At 41.5% G+C, this 19,737-nt stretch overlaps 1 protein-coding gene across 3 annotated transcripts; it reads right to left on the bottom strand.

The window, feature by feature from the left end:
• Nucleotides 1-1,962: 1,962 nt before the first annotated feature.
• TK2 (thymidine kinase 2) lies at nucleotides 1,963-19,078 on the bottom strand. 3 transcript variants are annotated; one of them, XM_070952949.1, is made up of 10 exons: nucleotides 18,881-19,078; nucleotides 16,287-16,324; nucleotides 14,181-14,255; nucleotides 13,669-13,722; nucleotides 12,834-12,923; nucleotides 11,209-11,282; nucleotides 7,471-7,559; nucleotides 6,457-6,536; nucleotides 5,064-5,144; nucleotides 1,963-3,960 (listed from the first exon to the last, which is right to left on the bottom strand). In XM_070952949.1, exons 1-10 carry the CDS (start codon nucleotides 19,053-19,055, stop codon nucleotides 3,862-3,864), a joined length of 855 nt encoding a protein of 284 aa, XP_070809050.1. In that variant the 5' UTR covers nucleotides 19,056-19,078; the 3' UTR covers nucleotides 1,963-3,861. The 3 variants fall into 3 exon arrangements, with proteins under 3 accessions (XP_070809050.1, XP_070809053.1, XP_070809052.1); XM_070952952.1 differs by having other exon boundaries at nucleotides 18,877-19,078; XM_070952951.1 differs by lacking the exon at nucleotides 5,064-5,144.
• Nucleotides 19,079-19,737: the final 659 nt, after the last annotated feature.

A 19,737-nucleotide genomic window follows, 5' to 3' on the forward strand; every position in this document is an offset into this window, starting at 1 on the left:
GTTGAGTGAGCTTTGCCCCAATTTACGACTTCTCTTGCCATTGCCGTTAAGTGAATCACCGGTCCTTAAGTCAGTCGCACAGTTGTTAAGCGAAATCTGGCTTCCCTATTGACTTTGCTTGTCAGAAGATCGCAAAAGTTTTATCACTTGACCCTGGGACGCTGCGGCCATCATAAATATGAACCAGTTGCCAAGGACCAAAATTTTGATCATACGACCATGGGGGGGCTGCAATGGCCATTAAGTGTGAAAAATGGTCATGTTGCTTTTTCCAGTGCCATTGTAACTTCAAACGGTCACTAAATGAACTGTTATAAATTAAGGATTACCTGTATTTTGATTCCCTTTCTTGGTTATTATTTCTAATCATGTTACTCCATTTTGTGCTTCTTTGCCAGTACGGCTGAGGAATTTGTTGGACTTCAGTTTTCCTCCGCTTCAGCTGGTAAGACCAATATTCAGGGAACATGAGCCTTGGGCTCTTTCAATTGAAGAGGTGCTGGTTTCTTATCTCTGCAAGTTTATAAAATGCACAATTCTGAAACTGAACAATTAGCCATTCACTCATTGCCACAAGCAACTGAAGTTCAAAGCTCAGAACATGGGATGCTTATAAGTAATGCTTAAAAAAGCCAAGGTAGAATTCCTGTGAAATATTTTATTTCTTCTTGAAAATTACTCCTCCTGGAATTAAACAAAAAAATATATTCTTGATTTGTCTTTTCATTTTATAACATTACCCTGCCGTCGCATTCCAAATGGTAAGCTATCCTTTCTTGGGGCTGCTTAAATAAAGCGAGCCAGTTTGGTGTAATGGTGTAAGGCAGGGGTGAAATCCAGCAGGTTCTGGTGAACCGGTAGTGGAAATTTTGAGCAGTTCGGAGAACCGGTAGAGGAAATTTTGAGTAGTTCAGAGAACTGGCAAATACCACCTCTGGCTGACCCCCAAGTGGAATGGGAATAGGGATTTTACAATATCCTTCCCCCAGGAGTGGGGTGGGAATGAAGATTTTGCAATATCCTTCCCCTGCCACACCATGCCTACCAAGCCATGCCCACAGAACCGGTAGTAAAAGAATTTGGATTTCATCACTGCTACAACCTTGGCAACTTTAAGGCTGGTGGACATCAACTTCCAGTTGACATCCGCCAGCCTTAAAGTTGCCAAGGTTGGAGACCCCCGGTTTAAGGCACCAGGCTAGAAACCTGGAGAGTGGGAGTTCTAGTCCAGTCTTCGACATGAAGTTGTCTGGGTGACCTTGGGCCAGACACTCTATCTTAGCCCTAGAAAGGAAGCAATGGCAAATAATTTCTGAAAAACTTTGCCAAGAAAACTGCAGGGACTAATCCAGCACTCAACATTGACTTGAGGGCATGTACAAAGATGTATAGACACATACAAAACACCCTGTAGGAATAGCATAGTTTTCTGTTTCGGTGTTCGGACTGAACATAACAATATCAAAATCTTTCTGGAGGCTTGTGTGAAGAGTCCATTGCCAAGTGCATTTTTTTTTCTATCCAGGCCTGAAAAAGAACTCTACAAAATCATTTGTGAATCTTCAAAAGTTGTTTCAAAATCGCTTTCACTTTCATAACCCGACTGCGGCCAATTATGGAGACTGAAAAGATTTTATGTTCACCGTATTTAATATTAGGTGGGAAAACATATAAAATTGCAGCGTTCCCATTTGTATCTCAACATAGATCATATCACTTGACAATAACTTAATATATTAAATATTTTTAATATGTGCTTATATTTTTCTTTACATCTTTCTGCGGCTCAATTAAGAGAATAACTGAATCAGAATTAGTTTTCTACCAATAACAGTAAAATTTAAATAAAAGACGTAACCAACACTTCCATCTTAGAATTCTGTATCTCAGGGAGAATAAGCTAAATTAACAGGTTGGCAATTGTTCTCTTTATTTGGACTAAGAATGTGAGACAATAACACATTTTGGACACATTTTTAATGAAGGAGGAAAGGAATGATAAATATCATGGAATCACATTTGCTGTTCTGGCAAAGCGTAACCAAGAGTTTCTAAATCATGCTGAATAGAAAATTCTACACTCATTTAATATACCATATGCCTGTGCTCCATCATTTATCTATATCCACTCACATAGAGTCACTGGTCCAACATGACTGTTCCTTGAACCCAACTCTTAATATCAAATACAAAACTCTACAAAAGAAGTAATTCCAAAAGAACTGACTTGCAGGGAAAAGTTAAAATAGTCAAAAGTAAAAGGCTGAGGGTTGGACCATATTCACTCTCATCCTGCCCAGATGCAAGGGTGAAATCCAGCTGGCTCTGACAGGTTCTGAAGAACCGGTAGCGGAAATGTTGAGCAGTTCAGAGAACCGGTAGCGGAAATTTTGAGTTCGGAGAACCAGTAGCGGAAATTTTGAGTACTTCGGAGAACCGGCAAATACCACCTCTGGCTGGCCCCAGAGTGGGGTGGGAATGGAATTTTGCAATATCCTTCCCCCAGGAGTGGGGAGGGAATGGGGATTTTGCAGTATCCTTCCCCTGGAGTGGGGTGGGAATGGAGATTTTTCAGTATCCTTCCCCTGCCACACTCACCAAGCCACACCCACAGAACCAGCAATGAAAAAATTTGGATTTCACCACTGCCCAGATGTGGCCATGGAGGGAATTTAGGCACTGGGGTCATTCTTAATAGTTTTTGTGCTCACCTGGCTTGAACTGCCTAAAAGTTCAATGTGAAGACCCCCGGGATTTATCTGCCCCTGAAAGACAGGAAGGATGAGAGGCAAAAGGATCTGCATCTGGGTTGGGTTGGGTTGCCTTGCCTGGTGCTCAAGAGTGGGTCAGGGACATCCAAAGTGGGCCCCTGGAATGAATTCTGACAACCACTCAGTCCATCTCCGTTTGCTACTTTACCTGTTTCATATAATTTATACAATTTTATGTATTCGTGGATAGAAAATAACTTGACTATTCCATATTGCAGTGATCCCCAAGCCCCGGGGATCAGGGCCATGTCACGGACAGGTATTGTGCTGCAGCTCATTGAGAATAGGGCTGTGCAAATAAGAGGATGAGCACACAAAGCTCCCTTGGCGCATGTGCGGGATTAGGTTGTGCGCACAAAACTATTCCTCACCCACCCACCCCCAACACTGATGCCGCCAGCCAACACCCAAGACTGCCAGTCCGCGAAGCTGGAAACGCTGGGGGCCACAGCCATATTGTATACACTTTTTAGTATACTTAAAATATTAACACAAATGCAATAAGCACGTACTAGTAATAAGCCTGGCCGGTCGTTTTCTTTGTTCCCTTCCATTAAAATTCTTTTTTGGGAAAAATAAAACAAGATTTAAATGCGATTGCATTTGAGCTGCACGTTTGCTAGCTCCAAACAGCAGCATCTGTTGGCAGCAGGAGGAATTAAGTCATAGCTATGCATTTCATTCATATTTCTCCATCATTTGTGAGTCTCTCGGGTCTCACCAGCAGCGTAAGTGCAAGCTGAAAAAAGTAGATGGGCTGCTGCGAAAGAGAAGGATTAGCCACACCTTATATGTATGTATTTACTCTTCAAGGGTACAGTCCAAAAACAGAGAAAAGGCTGAGGGTGGGAGGCAGGGAAGAGTGCCGAATCCATTCTGGCTCTGGATGGGTCATCCTGCATGGACATGGTGGACCTTCTCAGCCCTTGGACCATTCTGCAAAGCTTCTCCGAATGCCTTCAAGTTTCCAAGCCCACCACTTCAAGCTGCTTGCAGGAACCAAGCCTACAGCTCTCTCTTTGTACTTAGGCTACACCTGTACTTGTTCTTTTGAGTAACAAAGTCTTGTCCATAGTAAAGACAGCTAATTCTACAGACGCCGTTGGGTGTTGTCCAGCATCAAGATTTGGTCCTGATTCTCTTCGTATTTCTCCATCATTTCCTGCAGGTCATCGTCAGCCTGCATCACCTTAAAAAGACTCAAAATGGTCAAATGCTGAAGCACATCTCTGGAAAAAAAATCTACAGAATCCAAGTCTGGAATTGAGACTGTGTGTTAAACAAGCCAACATTCATGAACTTGTGCTAAATTGTCCTTGGCTTACAAAACCCTGGCTTGTTTGGCATAAGTATTTCTGGCATTCTTTGTTTCGATGGCATGCAAATGTATTCCTTTCCTTCAAGCAACAGGCCACCTGCATTAACAGACAACTCATTCACACAGTGGTTGATTCTATCAGGACTGATGGCTTAAAAACGTTGCTTGGTTTTAGCATGACATGTAAACGCAACCAGTTATAGTTTATATCATAAGTTGTTAAACATCCATCATACGTGACCTCCTCAATTAATAGTATTTTTGTAGTATTGTTCTATGAGCATAAATAATTGCATAAATATGTGTGCACGTCCATTTTACCCTTCTGTCTAACCGTATTTCCTACAAGGAACCAAGTTGCCAAAAATCAAGCTGATGTCTGTCACAATGCTATTAAAACGTCTTCCCCTCTTGTGGAAAGTTTATAATAAGTCGAAGAAGCCTTTGAAGATACCCTGTTTCCCTGAAAATAAGACATCCCCTGATAATAAGCCCAATCGGGCTTTTGAGCACATGAGCTAAAATAAGCATCCCCCTGAAAATAAGCCCTCCCCAAAAATATTTAAACGCAGAGCTGGAAATCAGGTAAGATGGCAAGAGGAGCCCCATCTTGCTCCACACGCCCCAAAATAATAAGACCTCCCTGAAAATAAGGCCAAGCGTTTATTTCGGGGTTCAAAAAAATGTAAGACAGGGTCTTATTTTCGGGGAAACACTGTAGTTAATATTGAGACATGACAGGAGAGCAAGACAATTTTTTTTACAAACATAATAAAAAGTTACGCATTAATTCAGATACCTTTTTCCTGTTTTGGCCAAACTACTGTGTTTCCCCGAAAATAAGACCCTGTCTTATATTTTTTGAACCCTGAAATAAGCGCTTGGCCTTATTGCCATGCGCTCAAAAGCCTGATTGGGCTTATTATCAGGGGATGTCCTATTTTGGGGGAAACAGGGTATCTTTCAATACTTACAAGCACCGGAGAAGGGACTTTGAACAATGTTTGTTTAATGAGCCAGTCTTCATAAAGCTGATGAATAGCTTCTAAATATTTCTGTCCAGAGGAGGAGGAAAAAGAAGGATGATCAGGTGGTTTTTTTTTTTTAACAGATACAAAAATACTTTGGTTAATTATGATTTGTGTTCTGTAGAAGCAAAAGGTAGGATAGTTGCAATTAGAGCCAAGCATATGATGTAAGTTGCACAGGACCACCAGATTTGGGAAGGGAGCTGGCTAGTAAACCTGGATCTCGTTTATCTAGAACAGTTGTTTTCCCATCTCAGTTAACTGAACATTCAACACCTCCCCAGTCAAAGGTACAACTGGGATCTTTTAATTGAGTAGGGAATTCAAATCAACAGCCTGTAGTAGTGTTTCTCAACCTCAGCATCTTTGAAGATGTCTGCAATTCCCAGAATTCCCTAGCCAGCATGGAAAGGGCACTTCCTGTTCTGTCATGTGCTCTCCATAGGCAGGGAACATCACCCCCAAACCACAGGGACAACTTTAGCACAGAAATCTACTTTCTGCTAATCACAGAATGCAACTTTTTCAGCAATATTACAGATTAACAGAGTTGGAAAGGACCTTGTAGGTCATCTAGTCCAACCCCTCGCCCAAGCAGGAGACCCTACACCATTTCTGACAGGTGGCAGTCCAGTCTCTTCTTGAAAGCCTCCAGGGATGAAGCTCCCACAACTTCCGAAGGCAACTTCTGTTCCATTGGTAGATTGTTCTCACTTTCAGAAAATTTCTCCTTATTTCTAGGTTGAATCTCTCCTTGGTCAGTTTCCATCCATTATTCTTTGTCTGGCCTTCAGGTGCCTTGGAAAATAGCTTGACCCCTTCCTCTCTGTGGCAGCTCCTCAAATATTGGAACACTGCTATCCTGTCTCCCCTGGTCCTTCTCTTCACTAGACTACCCATACCCAGTTCCTGTAATCGTTCATCCCCTAATCATCCTGGTTGCTCTTCTCTGCACTCTTTCTAGAGTCTCAACATATTTTTTATAGTGTGGTGACCATAACTGGATGCAGTATTCTAGGTGTGGTCTTACTAAGGCTTTATAGAGTGGTGTTTGTACCTCCCTTGATCTTGAATATCCAAAAGAGACCAACCATGACCTCAAAACAATGGTTACATGGATCAGGGTACCATTGCACAAATGCCACACTTCCACCATGATGTCTGGTGGAAGAACTAAAGTTGCGTCATCTCTGTGATGACATCGTGCATACGTTGGCATTTGACTCCCTGCCCCAGTGGATGCTTATGACCGTCTTGTTAAGGAGACTGAAGACTTTTGATCCTTCTTCCAACCAATCAAGTTGTAATGCTCCAAAAAATTGAAATGTCTTCTCCTTACCATGGGAATCACCTTCTCCTCTTCCCTGCACCTCCGCTTGAGTCTCTGGTAACACATGCCAGGAGAGGTCTGTAGGTAAACTGCATCAAACCATTATAGGTTTAAACTGTTAAAGGATGCAAGGGCTATTTCAATCATTTCAGATGTATTTTAACTCAGAAGCAGGGTTGATTCGGCCCTGAAAGAATTCCAAAATGGTTACGGCAATTGTAACCACAGCTACCCATTTGAAACCCAGCATTTCCCATTCAAAATGCTTGGCGTACTAAAATAAATCGAATATTCTTGAAGGGCCATCCAGTTTTTGAAAGCTCAGACCTCACTGGCAACAGCCAGATTTTTTTAACTATGGTTATAAAACCATGGATTTTAGTAACAAATCAAGGAATTGGGGTTTTAAGTCTATGATGTAACGTGTATTAAATATTTTACTTGTTAAACTGTTTTATTCAATGCCGAATTTAGATTATATTTGTAGCTTGCATTGGGGCTTTTTGGCCGTAAATAAAATTGAATACAAAGCTCAGAGGAAAATTATAACTATAGGAATCTGTTTGCTTCTCAGGAAAAAAAAAATCCCCAAATGATAAATATTTCAAGTTTTAAAAGTACAATACATTCATGTAATCACCTATTAAGTATGCAATGCAGAAAGCCTTTTAATGCCAACTTAGACTAAAGATGAACATTCTTGATTTTAAACTATCCAAAGAAAAAAAATAATTTAGAGCTAAAAAGTTAGTCTACTCTACACACACAAATGGGCAAACACTAAAGTTTCTGTATTAAAAAAAAAGAAACAGCACAGGTTTTACATATGATTTCCCTCACCTAATTCGCCTCATATATGTTGAAGTTCAACTCCCTTAAATTCACAGTGATTAAAGAATTATGCATATTGAAATACAGGCTATCTGATTGGCATCGTGTTAAGACTCAAATTACTAAAGTTATCCTTAATGTTTGCTAGCCACCAAACCTCCCCACACCTGAGGAATCAATAGAGGTGTTTACCGATCAGATCAACTGACACGTTCATATTCTTGAGGATCCAGTCAAACCATTCAGTCAGGATGACGTAATCTACTTCTGGCATTTTCCCACTGCAACAACAAATATAGAAGAGAACTCAAATAAAAAAGATGATCAACAGTTCAGTCATTCATCTTCATACTATCAACCGGCAACTGCTAATCTTTTTCCTCCTCCTCCTCATCATCACAAAATGATGTACACTAGGGGTGTCAAGCTCAAGGCCTGTGGGCCGCATCCAGCCTGCGGGGTGCTTAGATCTGGCCTGCGGAGCCGCCCTGCATCTGCCAGTGAAAACGGAGCTCGGGAGGGCCATACGCGGCCCTTGCAAGCTCCATTTTCGGCCACCGTGGCCTCCTGCAGCCCTCTGCTAGCAGCCCTTTCCTAGCAGCCCTCTGCTAGCAAAGAGCTCGGGGGGGTCCTTTTTTGTTGGCAGAGGGCTGCAGGAGGCAGTCATGGGCAAAAACAGTTTGCGAGGGCCGCATGTGCCCCCCCCCCCGAGCTCCATTTTCACTGGCAGAGGGCTGCAGGAGGCCGTCGCAGCCAAAAACAGAGCTCAGGAGCACATTTTTGCTGACCGAGCACTCGGCCAAGGTGCCCCCCCCCCAACACGAATGACATCAAGCTGGCCACAGCCACCCCAGTCCCCCAAGGTCAAACACAACCCTGATGCAACCCTCAATGAAATCAAGTTTGACACCCCTGATGTACAGTCTCAAGAGTGATTCTCTCTTTCACCTAGTTACTTCTTCACTCTCAGCTTGACAACAATCGGGGGGTGGGGTGGGTTGGAATATCGGGGTGGGAAAGAAATGCCAAGACTTCACCTGCAGATCGTGAGACCCTGCTGCCACCCCCAAAGTCACACCGCGCCGGTGTTGAACGATCTGGGCCTCTCTCATAACAAAAGAAGTGGATGGAATTGGACAATGCAATGAACTGAGGGGGATGGCCAGAGGGAACAAGCAAGTTTAACTATGTGGGCTTTCGTGCGGGAAACCCAGAGCTGGTTTTGCTTTGTGTGTGCCAATGTGGTGTATTCAATAAAGTCTTACTTTTGGGAAGTACAATACCCCAGGAGTTCTCTTTTTGGATTCGCTGACACACTGGCCCAATCTTCCTCTAAATGTAATCACCAAGATCTCAAAGCTGATTTGTCAAAATGTCAGCCTGTCCATGGCTCTGTGGGTGCCTTACAGGTAGTCCTCATTTAAAGATGTTAACAACTCCAGCAACTCCATAACTGTGCAGTGTGATCATAAAGTGTGATGTCTCATGCTTGCATCACCTTGTGACAAAAGCTGGGGCAGTCCCAACTGCCATTGTTAGGTGAATCCTGCACAATCACAGCATCTTATGGACACATGGCTGCCATTTGCAATCTTCTTGCTGGCTTCCCCACTGACTTTGCTTCAAGTTTCCTTTGTCCTAGGATTCTTTTTGTTGTTGTTGTTGTTTCCCAGCCTAGACCACCACTCTGGAATTCTCTTCTCCAGGGACTAAGCAGGTGCAACCTTACTCAGCTTTTTTTCAGATCAGCCAACATCTGCTACGTTCTACAACCTCCGGAAGAGAGCTATTGTCTCCCTTAAATCAAGTTCCACTCCTGATGCCTTCATATAGGTACATTCTTATCTTTTATTTCACAGAAGTACAGAAGCAATTCACCACTTCCTTCTTCTGGGTATGTTCACAATTTCTCAGTCCAGCCAACAATTCTGTATTTTCTAGTTGTCTTCATCCAAGTTGAAGGACTGCCCAATTTTACTTATCTTTGAGAATCAGTGAATATATTTCCCTTCACTTCTGTATATTTCTACCTCAACCGCTCCATTTTTACGACCCTGCAATCCCATAACTTAGGGTAGAATTGGGGTGAATTCTCTGGCAATGTTGTACTACTAACTAGAGCATACAAAACATTTGCTAGACCAATTCTTGAATACAGCTCATCTGTCTGGGACCCGCACTGCATATTGGACATAAATACAATCGAGAGAGTCCAGAGATATTTTACGAGAAGAGTCCTCCATTCCTCTAACCGCAATGAAATACCTTATGCCACCAGACATATTTTGGTCTTAGACAACTTAGAACTACGCCAACTTCAGTCTGACCTAAGCATAGTACATAAAATTATCTGCCGCAATGTACTTCCTGTCAATGACTACTTCAGCTTCAGCCACAACAATACACCAGCAAATAATAGATACAAACTCAAGATAAACCGTTCCAAACTCGATTGCAGAAAATATGACTTCAGCAACAGAATGGTCAATGCCTGGAATGCACTACCTGACTCTGTAGTTTCTTCCCCAAACCCCCAAAACTTTAACCTTAAACTATCTACTGTTGACCTCACCCCATTCCTAAGAGGTCTGTAAGGGGCATGTTTAAGTGCACCAGCCTACAGTCCCTGTCCTAATATTCCTTTTTACTTACTCTTTTCATGTATTCAAATTATGTTTATACTTTTACCTGTTATATATGCTTGACAAAATAAACTTATGACCTATGACAGAATGGAGTTGAGTGTTTACTGGCTGGATGCCCTTCCTAACGTCTATGTGGAGTTCACAGCAGATTTTGTTTTCTTTCCACCCTAGGAAAGAAACATCTGCCGCTACCTAGGATTGAGAACTCTCAATCTTCCGAGTGGGAGATGAGTGTCTTCACCACTAGGCCACCACATTGCTATATTTCTACCTCAACGACAATCGAGCCAAAATATTTTAATGTAATGTATCTGATCTGTTTTCAGTAATCATTCACTGGAACAACTTCAACATTCGTATGAATCAGTTCGGTGTTGCCTGGTTACCACACATAACCAAGGACTGTTATGAGGGAGAGCACATGAAGGTAAGTCATGTGCTTTCACTAGCCTTCTCCTCCATAGCTAACCTGAGCATATAAACTCATGGTTTGCTTATTATAGTTCAGATTTAAGCGATACAAAAGCATGAAATTAATTTCATAAAACTAGTGTATAGCTTCCACCCAATCCAACATTATCAAAGCTTTTACTGTGTTTCCCCAAAAATAAGACCTCCCTGGATAATAAGCCCTCCCCAAAAATATTTAACTGTGTGCGCAGCTGGTCCCCGCCATTTCTTCTGGTTAGAGTTAGGGAAACAGAGCTGGAAATCAGGTAAGATGGCATGTGCCCCAAAATAATAAGACCTCCCCAAAATTAAGGCCAAGTGCTTATTTCAGGGTTCAAAAAAATATATGACAGGGTCTTATTTTCGAGGAAACACGGGAATGTGTATCCAATATGCACATGCAAAAAAAGGCAGTAATGTAATTTCTTCAAATACACAAACAGCAATCAGACAGATACAGTAATCGCTACATCATATTACTTCAGCAACTGGGATAAAAGAGAACTCAAAGATATTTTTGTAGCATCGCATCTGCACCTTTGCTCAAGAGACGCTGTAGCAGAGATGCCACCTTGTGGATTTACAAATTGCTTCTCCTTTCCCTCCCGCATTTCAGAACGGAAATCTCGTTTGGCCGTAAAATGTTTATTCAGAGTGGAAAAAATAATGGCAAGACCAATCGAAAATATACTGCAAGACAAACAGCAGCCGCCAGCGTGCCTTAGTCAGTTGATGTGCAACTGACAATTTGATGGCAATTTGGCTCTGTTCCTGGGCTATTTCAGAATGAATAAAATATGAAGCCGCTCTCTTAAAAGCACGCTCTGTACCGTACCTGCGATATAGGTTCTCCACAAAAATGTATTTTGCGCTGTGAATTGACCTCTCCATCATTCTTATGGGAGAAATCTGCAAATTAAATGTCAAAAGCCATTTAGAAGGATGGGTGGGTGGGTGGACGGACAGACACACAGATTGCTAGCTATTCAAGGGGAGGGGGAGATTAGCTGTTCTGCAGTATCCACTGGAATACAGATTCCTTGAGGAAAAGGGATTTGTTCCCTTTATTTATTCCCTTGAAGTTTATTTAACTTCGACAAGGCCTTTGTAAAACCAGCAACCTTGTTAGATTTCAAGAACTTTCGTTCAAGAACTCAAACTATAATTCTCTCTCTTCCGGTTTTCCCCATATTGACAAGCCAAGGAAGTTGGCTGAAATGAAGGCGACAGATCCAAAATTACCCATTTAGAATCCATGGCAGAGACTGGATTTGAACCAGGGTCTCCCTATTACCTTTTCAGAATCTTACCTATTATGGCACACTGGCTCTTAATACAGGTAGTTCAACTTATAACCATTCATTTACTGACTGTTCAAAGTTACAACCACACTTTTAACAGTGAAATTCAGATGATTATGCTGGGATTGACAGCAAAAATAAAAATGATTATACTGGGTTTAAACAGTAAAAATAAGGATGATTTTGCTGGGAACAACAGTAAAAATAAATGATTGTGCTGGGATTAAAAGTAAAAGATGAGGATTAAGATGAAGATGATGTGTTGTGATAAATAATTAAAAATGATTATGTTATGACTTGTAAATTAGGATGATTATGTTGAGATAAATAGTAATGAAGAGGATTTGCTGTGAGTGATAGTTAAGATATTGTTTATGATAATAGTAATGATTTATATTTTTAAGATACACTCATTTAAATAAAAAGAAAAGATAATGAAATGATATTGAGTTAGGGTTTAAAGATTTAAGTAACGGGTTCTTGGATAATGGTATTATAAAATAGATAGAATTTAGGGAAACAATTGTGTAAAACATTAAGTTGTGTTATTTGGAAATTAAGATTTGAGGTGAAATAATAGAAAGGTAATTGTTTTGAGCAAGTTATTGTGTTTTTTTTCCTCTCTCTCTGTTTTATTTTTTTTATTATTTTTATAAGATGATGATTAGTGGAGATGAGTCATTGTTAAAGATGAATTTGTGATTGTACCAATTTATGACCAGATCAATGCTTCGTTCTAAAAAGATGTATTTTATGTTTATGTTTTAAAAAATAAAAAAACTTTTTACAAAAAAAAAAGTTACAACCACACTGATAAAAGTCTTTGGCCGGTTTTCACGACCGTTGCAGCATTCCCAAGGTCACGTCATCAAAATTGAAACACCTGGCAATTGGCATGTATTTATGACGTTTGCCACGTCCCAGGGTTGTGTGATCACCTTTTGCAACCTCCTGACAAGCAAAGTCAATGGGAAAGTCAGATTCGCTTAACGACTGCAAGGATTCACTTACCAACTGTGACAAGAAAGGTCATAAAATGGGGGCAAAATGAACTTAACAACTACGGAAAAATTTAGCTGCAGAAACGTTGGGCTCAGTTGTGGTCGTAAGTTGAGGACTACCTGCGTTAGGATTCTAGTTACTACCTTATAAAACATACCATTGGCTTTGTATGCTGATCCAACATAGTCAACTGCACGTAAGTCTGTAATGTCATCCCCCACCGGGTTGCATCTTGATACATTAAGCCCTGCCATTGGGGAGAAAACAATAAGACTATATTCAAGGGAGTGAAGTGGAGTGGAGTAGGAGTGGAAGAGGAGTGGAGTGGAATGGAGTGGAAGGGGAGCGGAGGGGAGGAGAAAGAAGGGAAGGGAAGGGAAGGGAAGGGAAGGGAAGGGAAGGGAGAAGAGAAGAGAAGAGAAGAGAAGAGAAGAGAAGAGAAGAGAAGAGAAGAGAAGAGAAGAGAAGAGAAGAGAAGAGAAGAGAAGAGAAGAGAAGAGAAGAGTTGAGTTGTTGCAATATTAGGTACATGAGCACATATGGTTCCAAATCCTCCAGTATTTATTTAATTTCTTCTCCCCGATGGGAAGGACTTACTAAGCATATTCAGTTCTCAACGGGACACTGGCCACCAAGGAAAATTTGTGACTCATTATCTTCCTTTGGGCCTAAATGTATTTTGGCTGCAAAAGAACCAGCACTTAAAACTGAGACCAACTATTTAAAAAAAAAAAAAAAAAGGCTTGAAAATCATTACCAAATTACAAAGAGGAAGTACAGCATATGCTGTCTTGGTGAATCATATTAGCCACTTTATTAGAAAAAAACTTACTCAATAACAACGCTTGAATTTAGACAGAGAATCAGTATATTTTCTGGTGTTAAGATAAGGGTAGTTCGGTTTTACTTTCTCACTATAATTCAAGGGCTTTCAAGCAGTTAAAACAATGAATGCAGAAAATAAGTCCAGGAACTTCATTCTAGCAACTTACCAGAGGATTGTGACCGTGGACATTTCTCCATTTAGATACTGGTTCTGTCAACACCTGGGTTGAAAGTTTTAAAAAAAATAATCAGTGCAATGCAGAAAATTTCAGTTTACTTCTCTCAAGCTACCCTAAAGATACAACCAAGAAATGTGGAAGATTAGCAGCTGCTACCCTCAGAAAGTATGCAACGTATGTAAACTTCGATATGACTGACTCCTTTGTCAAAGACCAATTTTACCCTTGGAAACATTCTCTTACGATCCTCTTATGCTCTTTCATTACTATGTGAAACCACTAATCAATGAATTGTGTATATTAGTGGTTATCAACCTGTGGTCTACAGACCTCGGGGGGGGGGTGACATGACATTCAAAGGAACTGTGTTGAAAAAAAAAATTCATAGGGCAGGAATTTCACTAAACATGTGAACCGCAATCCTGATTCTTATTTGTTTTCAACCACATGAAGCCCACTTAGAATATGAAGGAACTCAAGAAACCACAATGCTTCATCACCTCAATGCCGGTGTTTTTAGCAAAATAATCCAGGCAGGTTGTTTTCCCACTAGCAATGTTCCCCTCGATGCAGATCTGGTGAAAACAGAAAGAAAGATGAAACGACAGCAGGTGAGCAAAGCTCAATGGCGATGCTCAAATTCAGCAGAAAGTTAGAACTCTTTCGATTTGAAAAATCTAGAGGGCTTTGTTTTCTCTCTGCATAAGTTAAAAACCCTTCCAAATCCACATTGTAAATCACCGCGTAATCGTGTTCCATAGTTTAAGCCATTTTATAGGTGTTGTTATATATACCCTGAAAGAATATCGTTTGCTGAAAGAATATCGTTTTCTACCATGCTGTAGAACCTTTCGGACCTCAGAGACCACTAAATTCATAATTTTAAATCCCGCGGACCACTAATATGATCTGCCTAATGACCGGCTGGATGGGCGTGGCTAGGTGGTCATGTGACTGAGTAGGCATGGCCAACTCGGTGTCACTCACGTCGAGGGGCGCCTCACCAGTCTTTACTCGCCCCTCCCCTCCCAGCCCCTCCTCGCCTCCCCGCCCGGGCTCCTTAGCGCCCCAACATGAAGCAGTTGTTGGAGCTAAGCAGCCACCACGAAAAAGAGTTGGCAAAACAGCTCATTTCAAATTGGATCTGACCGAGAAGAAGGCTCAGTAGAAGCACCTCACTGAGGACTAGGAGCATAGGCTTTCCAAGCAGAGGGAAGACCTGCGGGAGTGCAAGACCAGGTACAGGCGCCTGGAGGCTCAGCGGGCTAAGATGGTCAGCCAGTTCCAGGCCATGATCAGTCCCACTGGAACGAAGCCCTCCAGCTCTTTGCCACCAGCGGCACTTCCCTCTAGCCTTCGCCCAAAGCCCCCCACCAGGAGGCTGAAGCAGACCCCAAGTTGGAATTTCTGCCCCCCCTCCGACCCACACAAAAAGACCCCGAAGGGGGAGATTCTCTACAGCAACACAAACGTTCATTGCACGCATCTGTCCCAGGGGCCGTAGTTTTGAGTGCAAATATTTTATATTGAGTGCAATATAAAAAGTGCAAATAATTTTTCTGCGGACCACCAAAATTTTCTCACGGACCACCAGTGGTCCACGGAACACCAGTTGGTGACCGCTGCTGTAGAGAACCATGGAATGGTCTTGAAGGAAATACTCAAAAGTTCTTACAGAAACAAGGGCAGACCCATTCCTTAAGCTTGGGAAAGAAGAAAGTATTAGGAAGAGATTCAGGCTAGTTCCTTCCTGATACTCTGAGGTATAAGAAGGAGAAGTAAAACTCAACCTAACTTTTTACTTATAGCCTATTGATTCTCAACAATCCGATTCTGTTACTATAGCCTACAGCAGGGGTTTCAAACTCAAGGCCCAGGGGCCAAATCCACCCCGCGTGGTACTTAGATCTGGCCCATGGGGCCACCCCGGAAATAGCGAAGGACTGGCCCACAGTGCTTCTGCCAGTGAAAACAGAGCTCAGGAAGGCCGTTTGCGGCCCTTCTGAGCTCCATTTTCATTGGCAGAGGGTTGCAGGAGGCCGTGGCAGCCAAAAAGAGCTCAGGAGCCCGTTTTCACTGGCAGTGCGCTTAAGCCACCACAGACACCTCCGACATGTGTGATGTTGAGCTGGCCATGCCCACCCTGGCTACACCACCACCCCCGGCCCCCCGAGGTCAAACTCAACCCTGATGCGGCCCTCAATGAAATCGAGTTTGACACCCCCGACTTACAATATTTCAATACAGCTTTGTTCTACCCTTTTTGTGGAGCCAAGTTTCCCAGTCTGGATAAGTTCCAAAAGCCGATACATCAAATATCAAATAAAAAGAGTGGCACAAAGTCCATGCAATCATGTTATCAATCGAGCGAGCGAGCATGAACTATCACTTTCCAGTCATTTCAATTATGGTTTCAATCTTCACATATTCTTCCCATCTTGCAGACTGTATGCCCCAAGTCTTTTTAAAACATACTACATAATATATTGTTATTATTCTCCTATGCGATATCCAACAAAAAGATTTGCAAGTCTACATTCAGAAATGCATAGTGATTGTTTTCATTACTGTCTCATTAATGCAGAATATCGGAGATTCATACTTACAACTGTCTTCCTTCCTTCTCCGTTTGCCAGGTGCTTATCTTTAAAAGAAAATAAAGGCATTCAGTTGAAAGAGTAACTGGTGCTGGTAATAAGTTGAAATATTAGTAGTGCTACAAAGGAAAGGGCAATTAGTATTAAGGCTATTTTATGCACAAATATGAAAGACTATATTTATTAATTATTTATTTATTAGTCGCATTTTTATGCCGCCCAACTCCCAAGGGACTCTGGGCAGCTAACAACAAAGAATGAAACAATGCGAACAATGTCCCAAACAAAAGTTTAAAAAAAACATTACAACCTATACATTCCAATTCTATAGAAACAGCAATCATGGAGGAATGGGTTGTGAAGATAGCAGAAATGGCTAAATTAACTTGTTTTAATTAAGTTAATTCTGACAGTCCAAAGTTCAATCTAGACACTGAAGAACTTGTTTAAGGAGAAAACTACAATTACTTTTTATTTTTTAAAAAAAAAACTGGAAACCACTTATGGACTTTTTGCTGCATATGAATAAAAATGAATTGGTGATTTCTGGATGTATTGATTAGAATGATTTGTCTATGGGAAGAAAGGAACTATGACATGCAATATGAGAGGGAGGGAATGATAATCATTATGTTTGCAACTGCTCCAAAGAACCAGATTTGCTTAAATATCTTTTTTTCTTGCTATTCTTCTGTTTTCCTTTTACCCTCTTTGCTATTTCTTCTTCTATTTTTCAATAGTTTTTTTAAACCTTTGTGAAATCTTCTTTTAATATCAATTATCTAAAAGATGATGATGATCAAGGATAGGAGGTCGAATAGCCTTGCTAGAATCCTAATCAACATTACCACTCATGGCGGAATTCAATTGCAGGACGTGCCATCAAGGTCACTTAATTTGTTCCTTGCAAGTTTCACACGTCACGCTAAGCCATGAGGTGGCTCAGTTGGTAAATATGTGAAACCCCAACCAATGCAAGCTAGAATTAAAAGGTTGTTTTAGCACAACGTGTGAAAGAAAAAGTCAGACATCTTTGCCGTTGCTGGATAGAGAGGAAAAAGAAGGTAAAGGCAGGACAGGGGTAGTGTGAATGCAGGTGCCACAAACACACCTGCACAGCACTCATCCTCACCACACCGGATGCAGACGCAAGAGGTACAGGAAGGATGTAGGAAAGGGCAAGGCTATGTAACAGGACCAGGAGTCTCTTGCATCAAAGCAAAGCCTTCTAGGACCAACTGACATACCGTGTTTCCCCGAAAATAAGACCCTGTCTTATATTTTTTTTGAACCCTGAAAGAAGCGCTTGGCCTTATTGCCATGCGCTCAAAAGCCCGATTGGGCTTATTATCAAGGGATGTCTTATTTTGCGGGAAACAGAGTATTTACCCAGGAAACAAGAATAGCTAAGATCACAGACTAGACTCAACTCAACTGTTACAGACTTTGTCAGATGTTGGCATCTTGTCTGCCATTCAACTCTTATTTCACAGGCCCGATTTCATGCTGGATCCTCATTAAGCCCAGACTTGTGAGACTTTCCAGATAAATACATTTACTGTGACATAAGCTTTTGTGCATCATAAGCCACTTCAACAAAATCATCACACACACACACACACACACACACACACACACACACACCAAAAATAAGCAGAAACAGTAAAGAAACGTCCCCAGACTCTTCTTGGATAATAGACATTTCAGCTTTCATATAAAAGCCGAATAAAAAAATTCAGCATGCCTAAGAGCCTCCGCGTGCCTACCGTCCCTGTCCTAATGTTCCCTTTAATTGTATTCATTTTGATGTATTCAATTCATGCTTATACTTATATATACTGCCCCCCAAAAATAAAGGGAACACAAGCAGAAGACATCCGAGATCTGAATGAATGAAATAGCCTTATTAAATACTTTGTTCGTTACATACAGTAGTTTTGTGTTCCCTTTAGTTGTTTGAGCAGTGTATAAACTACTGTATGTAAAGAACAAAGTATTTCATAAGGCTATTTCATTCATTCAGATCTCGGATGTCTTCTGCTTGTGTTCCCTTTATTTTTTTGAGCAGTGTATATTATCTAATGTGTACTCGACAAAATATAATAATATAATATAATATAATATAATATAATATAATATAATATAATATAATATAATATATATAATATAATAATATAATATAATATAATATATTATATAATATAAAATAATAAAATAAAATAATAAAATAAAATAAAATAAAATATAAAATAAAATAATAAAGTAAAGTAAAGTAAAGTAAAGTAAAGTAAAGTAAAGTAAAGTAAAGTAAAGTAAAATAAAATAAAATAAAATAAAATTCAAGGGGTCCTGAAACACTATTCGTTCATTTCATGAATTAAATAAAACCCAGGCAATTCACAATTCTATTTCCACCTGGTTTTAGCGTTTTTCCAAGCCACGTTTTCAACACCAAACCCAGGCGAGTCTCGGGAGCAACCTTGACTGGGGACCGTTTGCGCCTTCCGATGGGCAGCAGCCCAGAAACCTGGCCAGCCCCGCGCGACCCACCCACCCGCTCTCCCATCCCGGGAAGGAGCCAAGCCAAGCCAAGCTGGACCTACAAGAGGCGTGCTGGGAAGACCCGGCCATGGAGCAGCGTTGCTCCCTCGGCGACGCAGGGCGACGAAGCTCCGAGAAGCCGGCTTTGCAGCGGTAGGAAGCCGAGGCAGCCCCAGCCGCCCAGAGCTGCAAGCCAGGCAGCCAGAGCCGGTGGCGGAGCGATTGCATCCACCCCATCGCCCATGTCCGGTCGTCCCGCAGGAACCGGGAGGGCGGCCGCGTTGCAAAAGGCAAAGAAGGAGCAGCTGGAGCAGCTGTCCGGGCCGATGAGCCGCTTCCTTCCGCTGCTCGCAGACGCCGCGAGTCCAGCAGCTGCGCTTTGCAACGGAGGGGAGGAGAGACGCTCAGCTGCGATCCGCGCGTCAGCCGGTTGCAGCTTCCCCAGATTGGGCAGTTGGGTGCTGGGAGTTGTAGTTCAAGCCTTTCGGGCTGGTGGACTAAGGGTTTGCAAGCTGACGAATTTTTCCTTTTGATCAGCTGCAGGCAGGCGAGCGGGTGGCAGTTATAGTAACAGAGTTAGAAGGGACCTTGGAGGTCATCTAATCCAACCCAAGGTAGCCTGGAGGGGGTGGTGGTGGAAGGGAAGGAGGCACTCGTAAGGTTGCCAGGTGTCCACTATTTGAGCAGACAGTCCACTTTTTTCACATTATGTTCACTATTTTTTTTTTCACAAAATAGTGGACATTTTTTTTATTCAAAAGCTTTATGATTGTATATTTTTTTAATATTTCTCAACGTTGTACTGAAATTAAAGAATTATTCCTTAAACACAAAGAATTGATCAAAGCTGCACAGTCAAATAAAAAATGCACACGACAGCAAAGTAAAATGTAATTTAATATTTTACATATTATACTAT

This window comes from Pituophis catenifer, unplaced genomic scaffold (genome assembly GCF_029215685.1).
Source record: "Pituophis catenifer annectens isolate HBS135680 unplaced genomic scaffold, rPitCat1.0.hap2 SCAF_13, whole genome shotgun sequence".
Taxonomy (NCBI): domain Eukaryota; kingdom Metazoa; phylum Chordata; class Lepidosauria; order Squamata; family Colubridae; genus Pituophis; species Pituophis catenifer.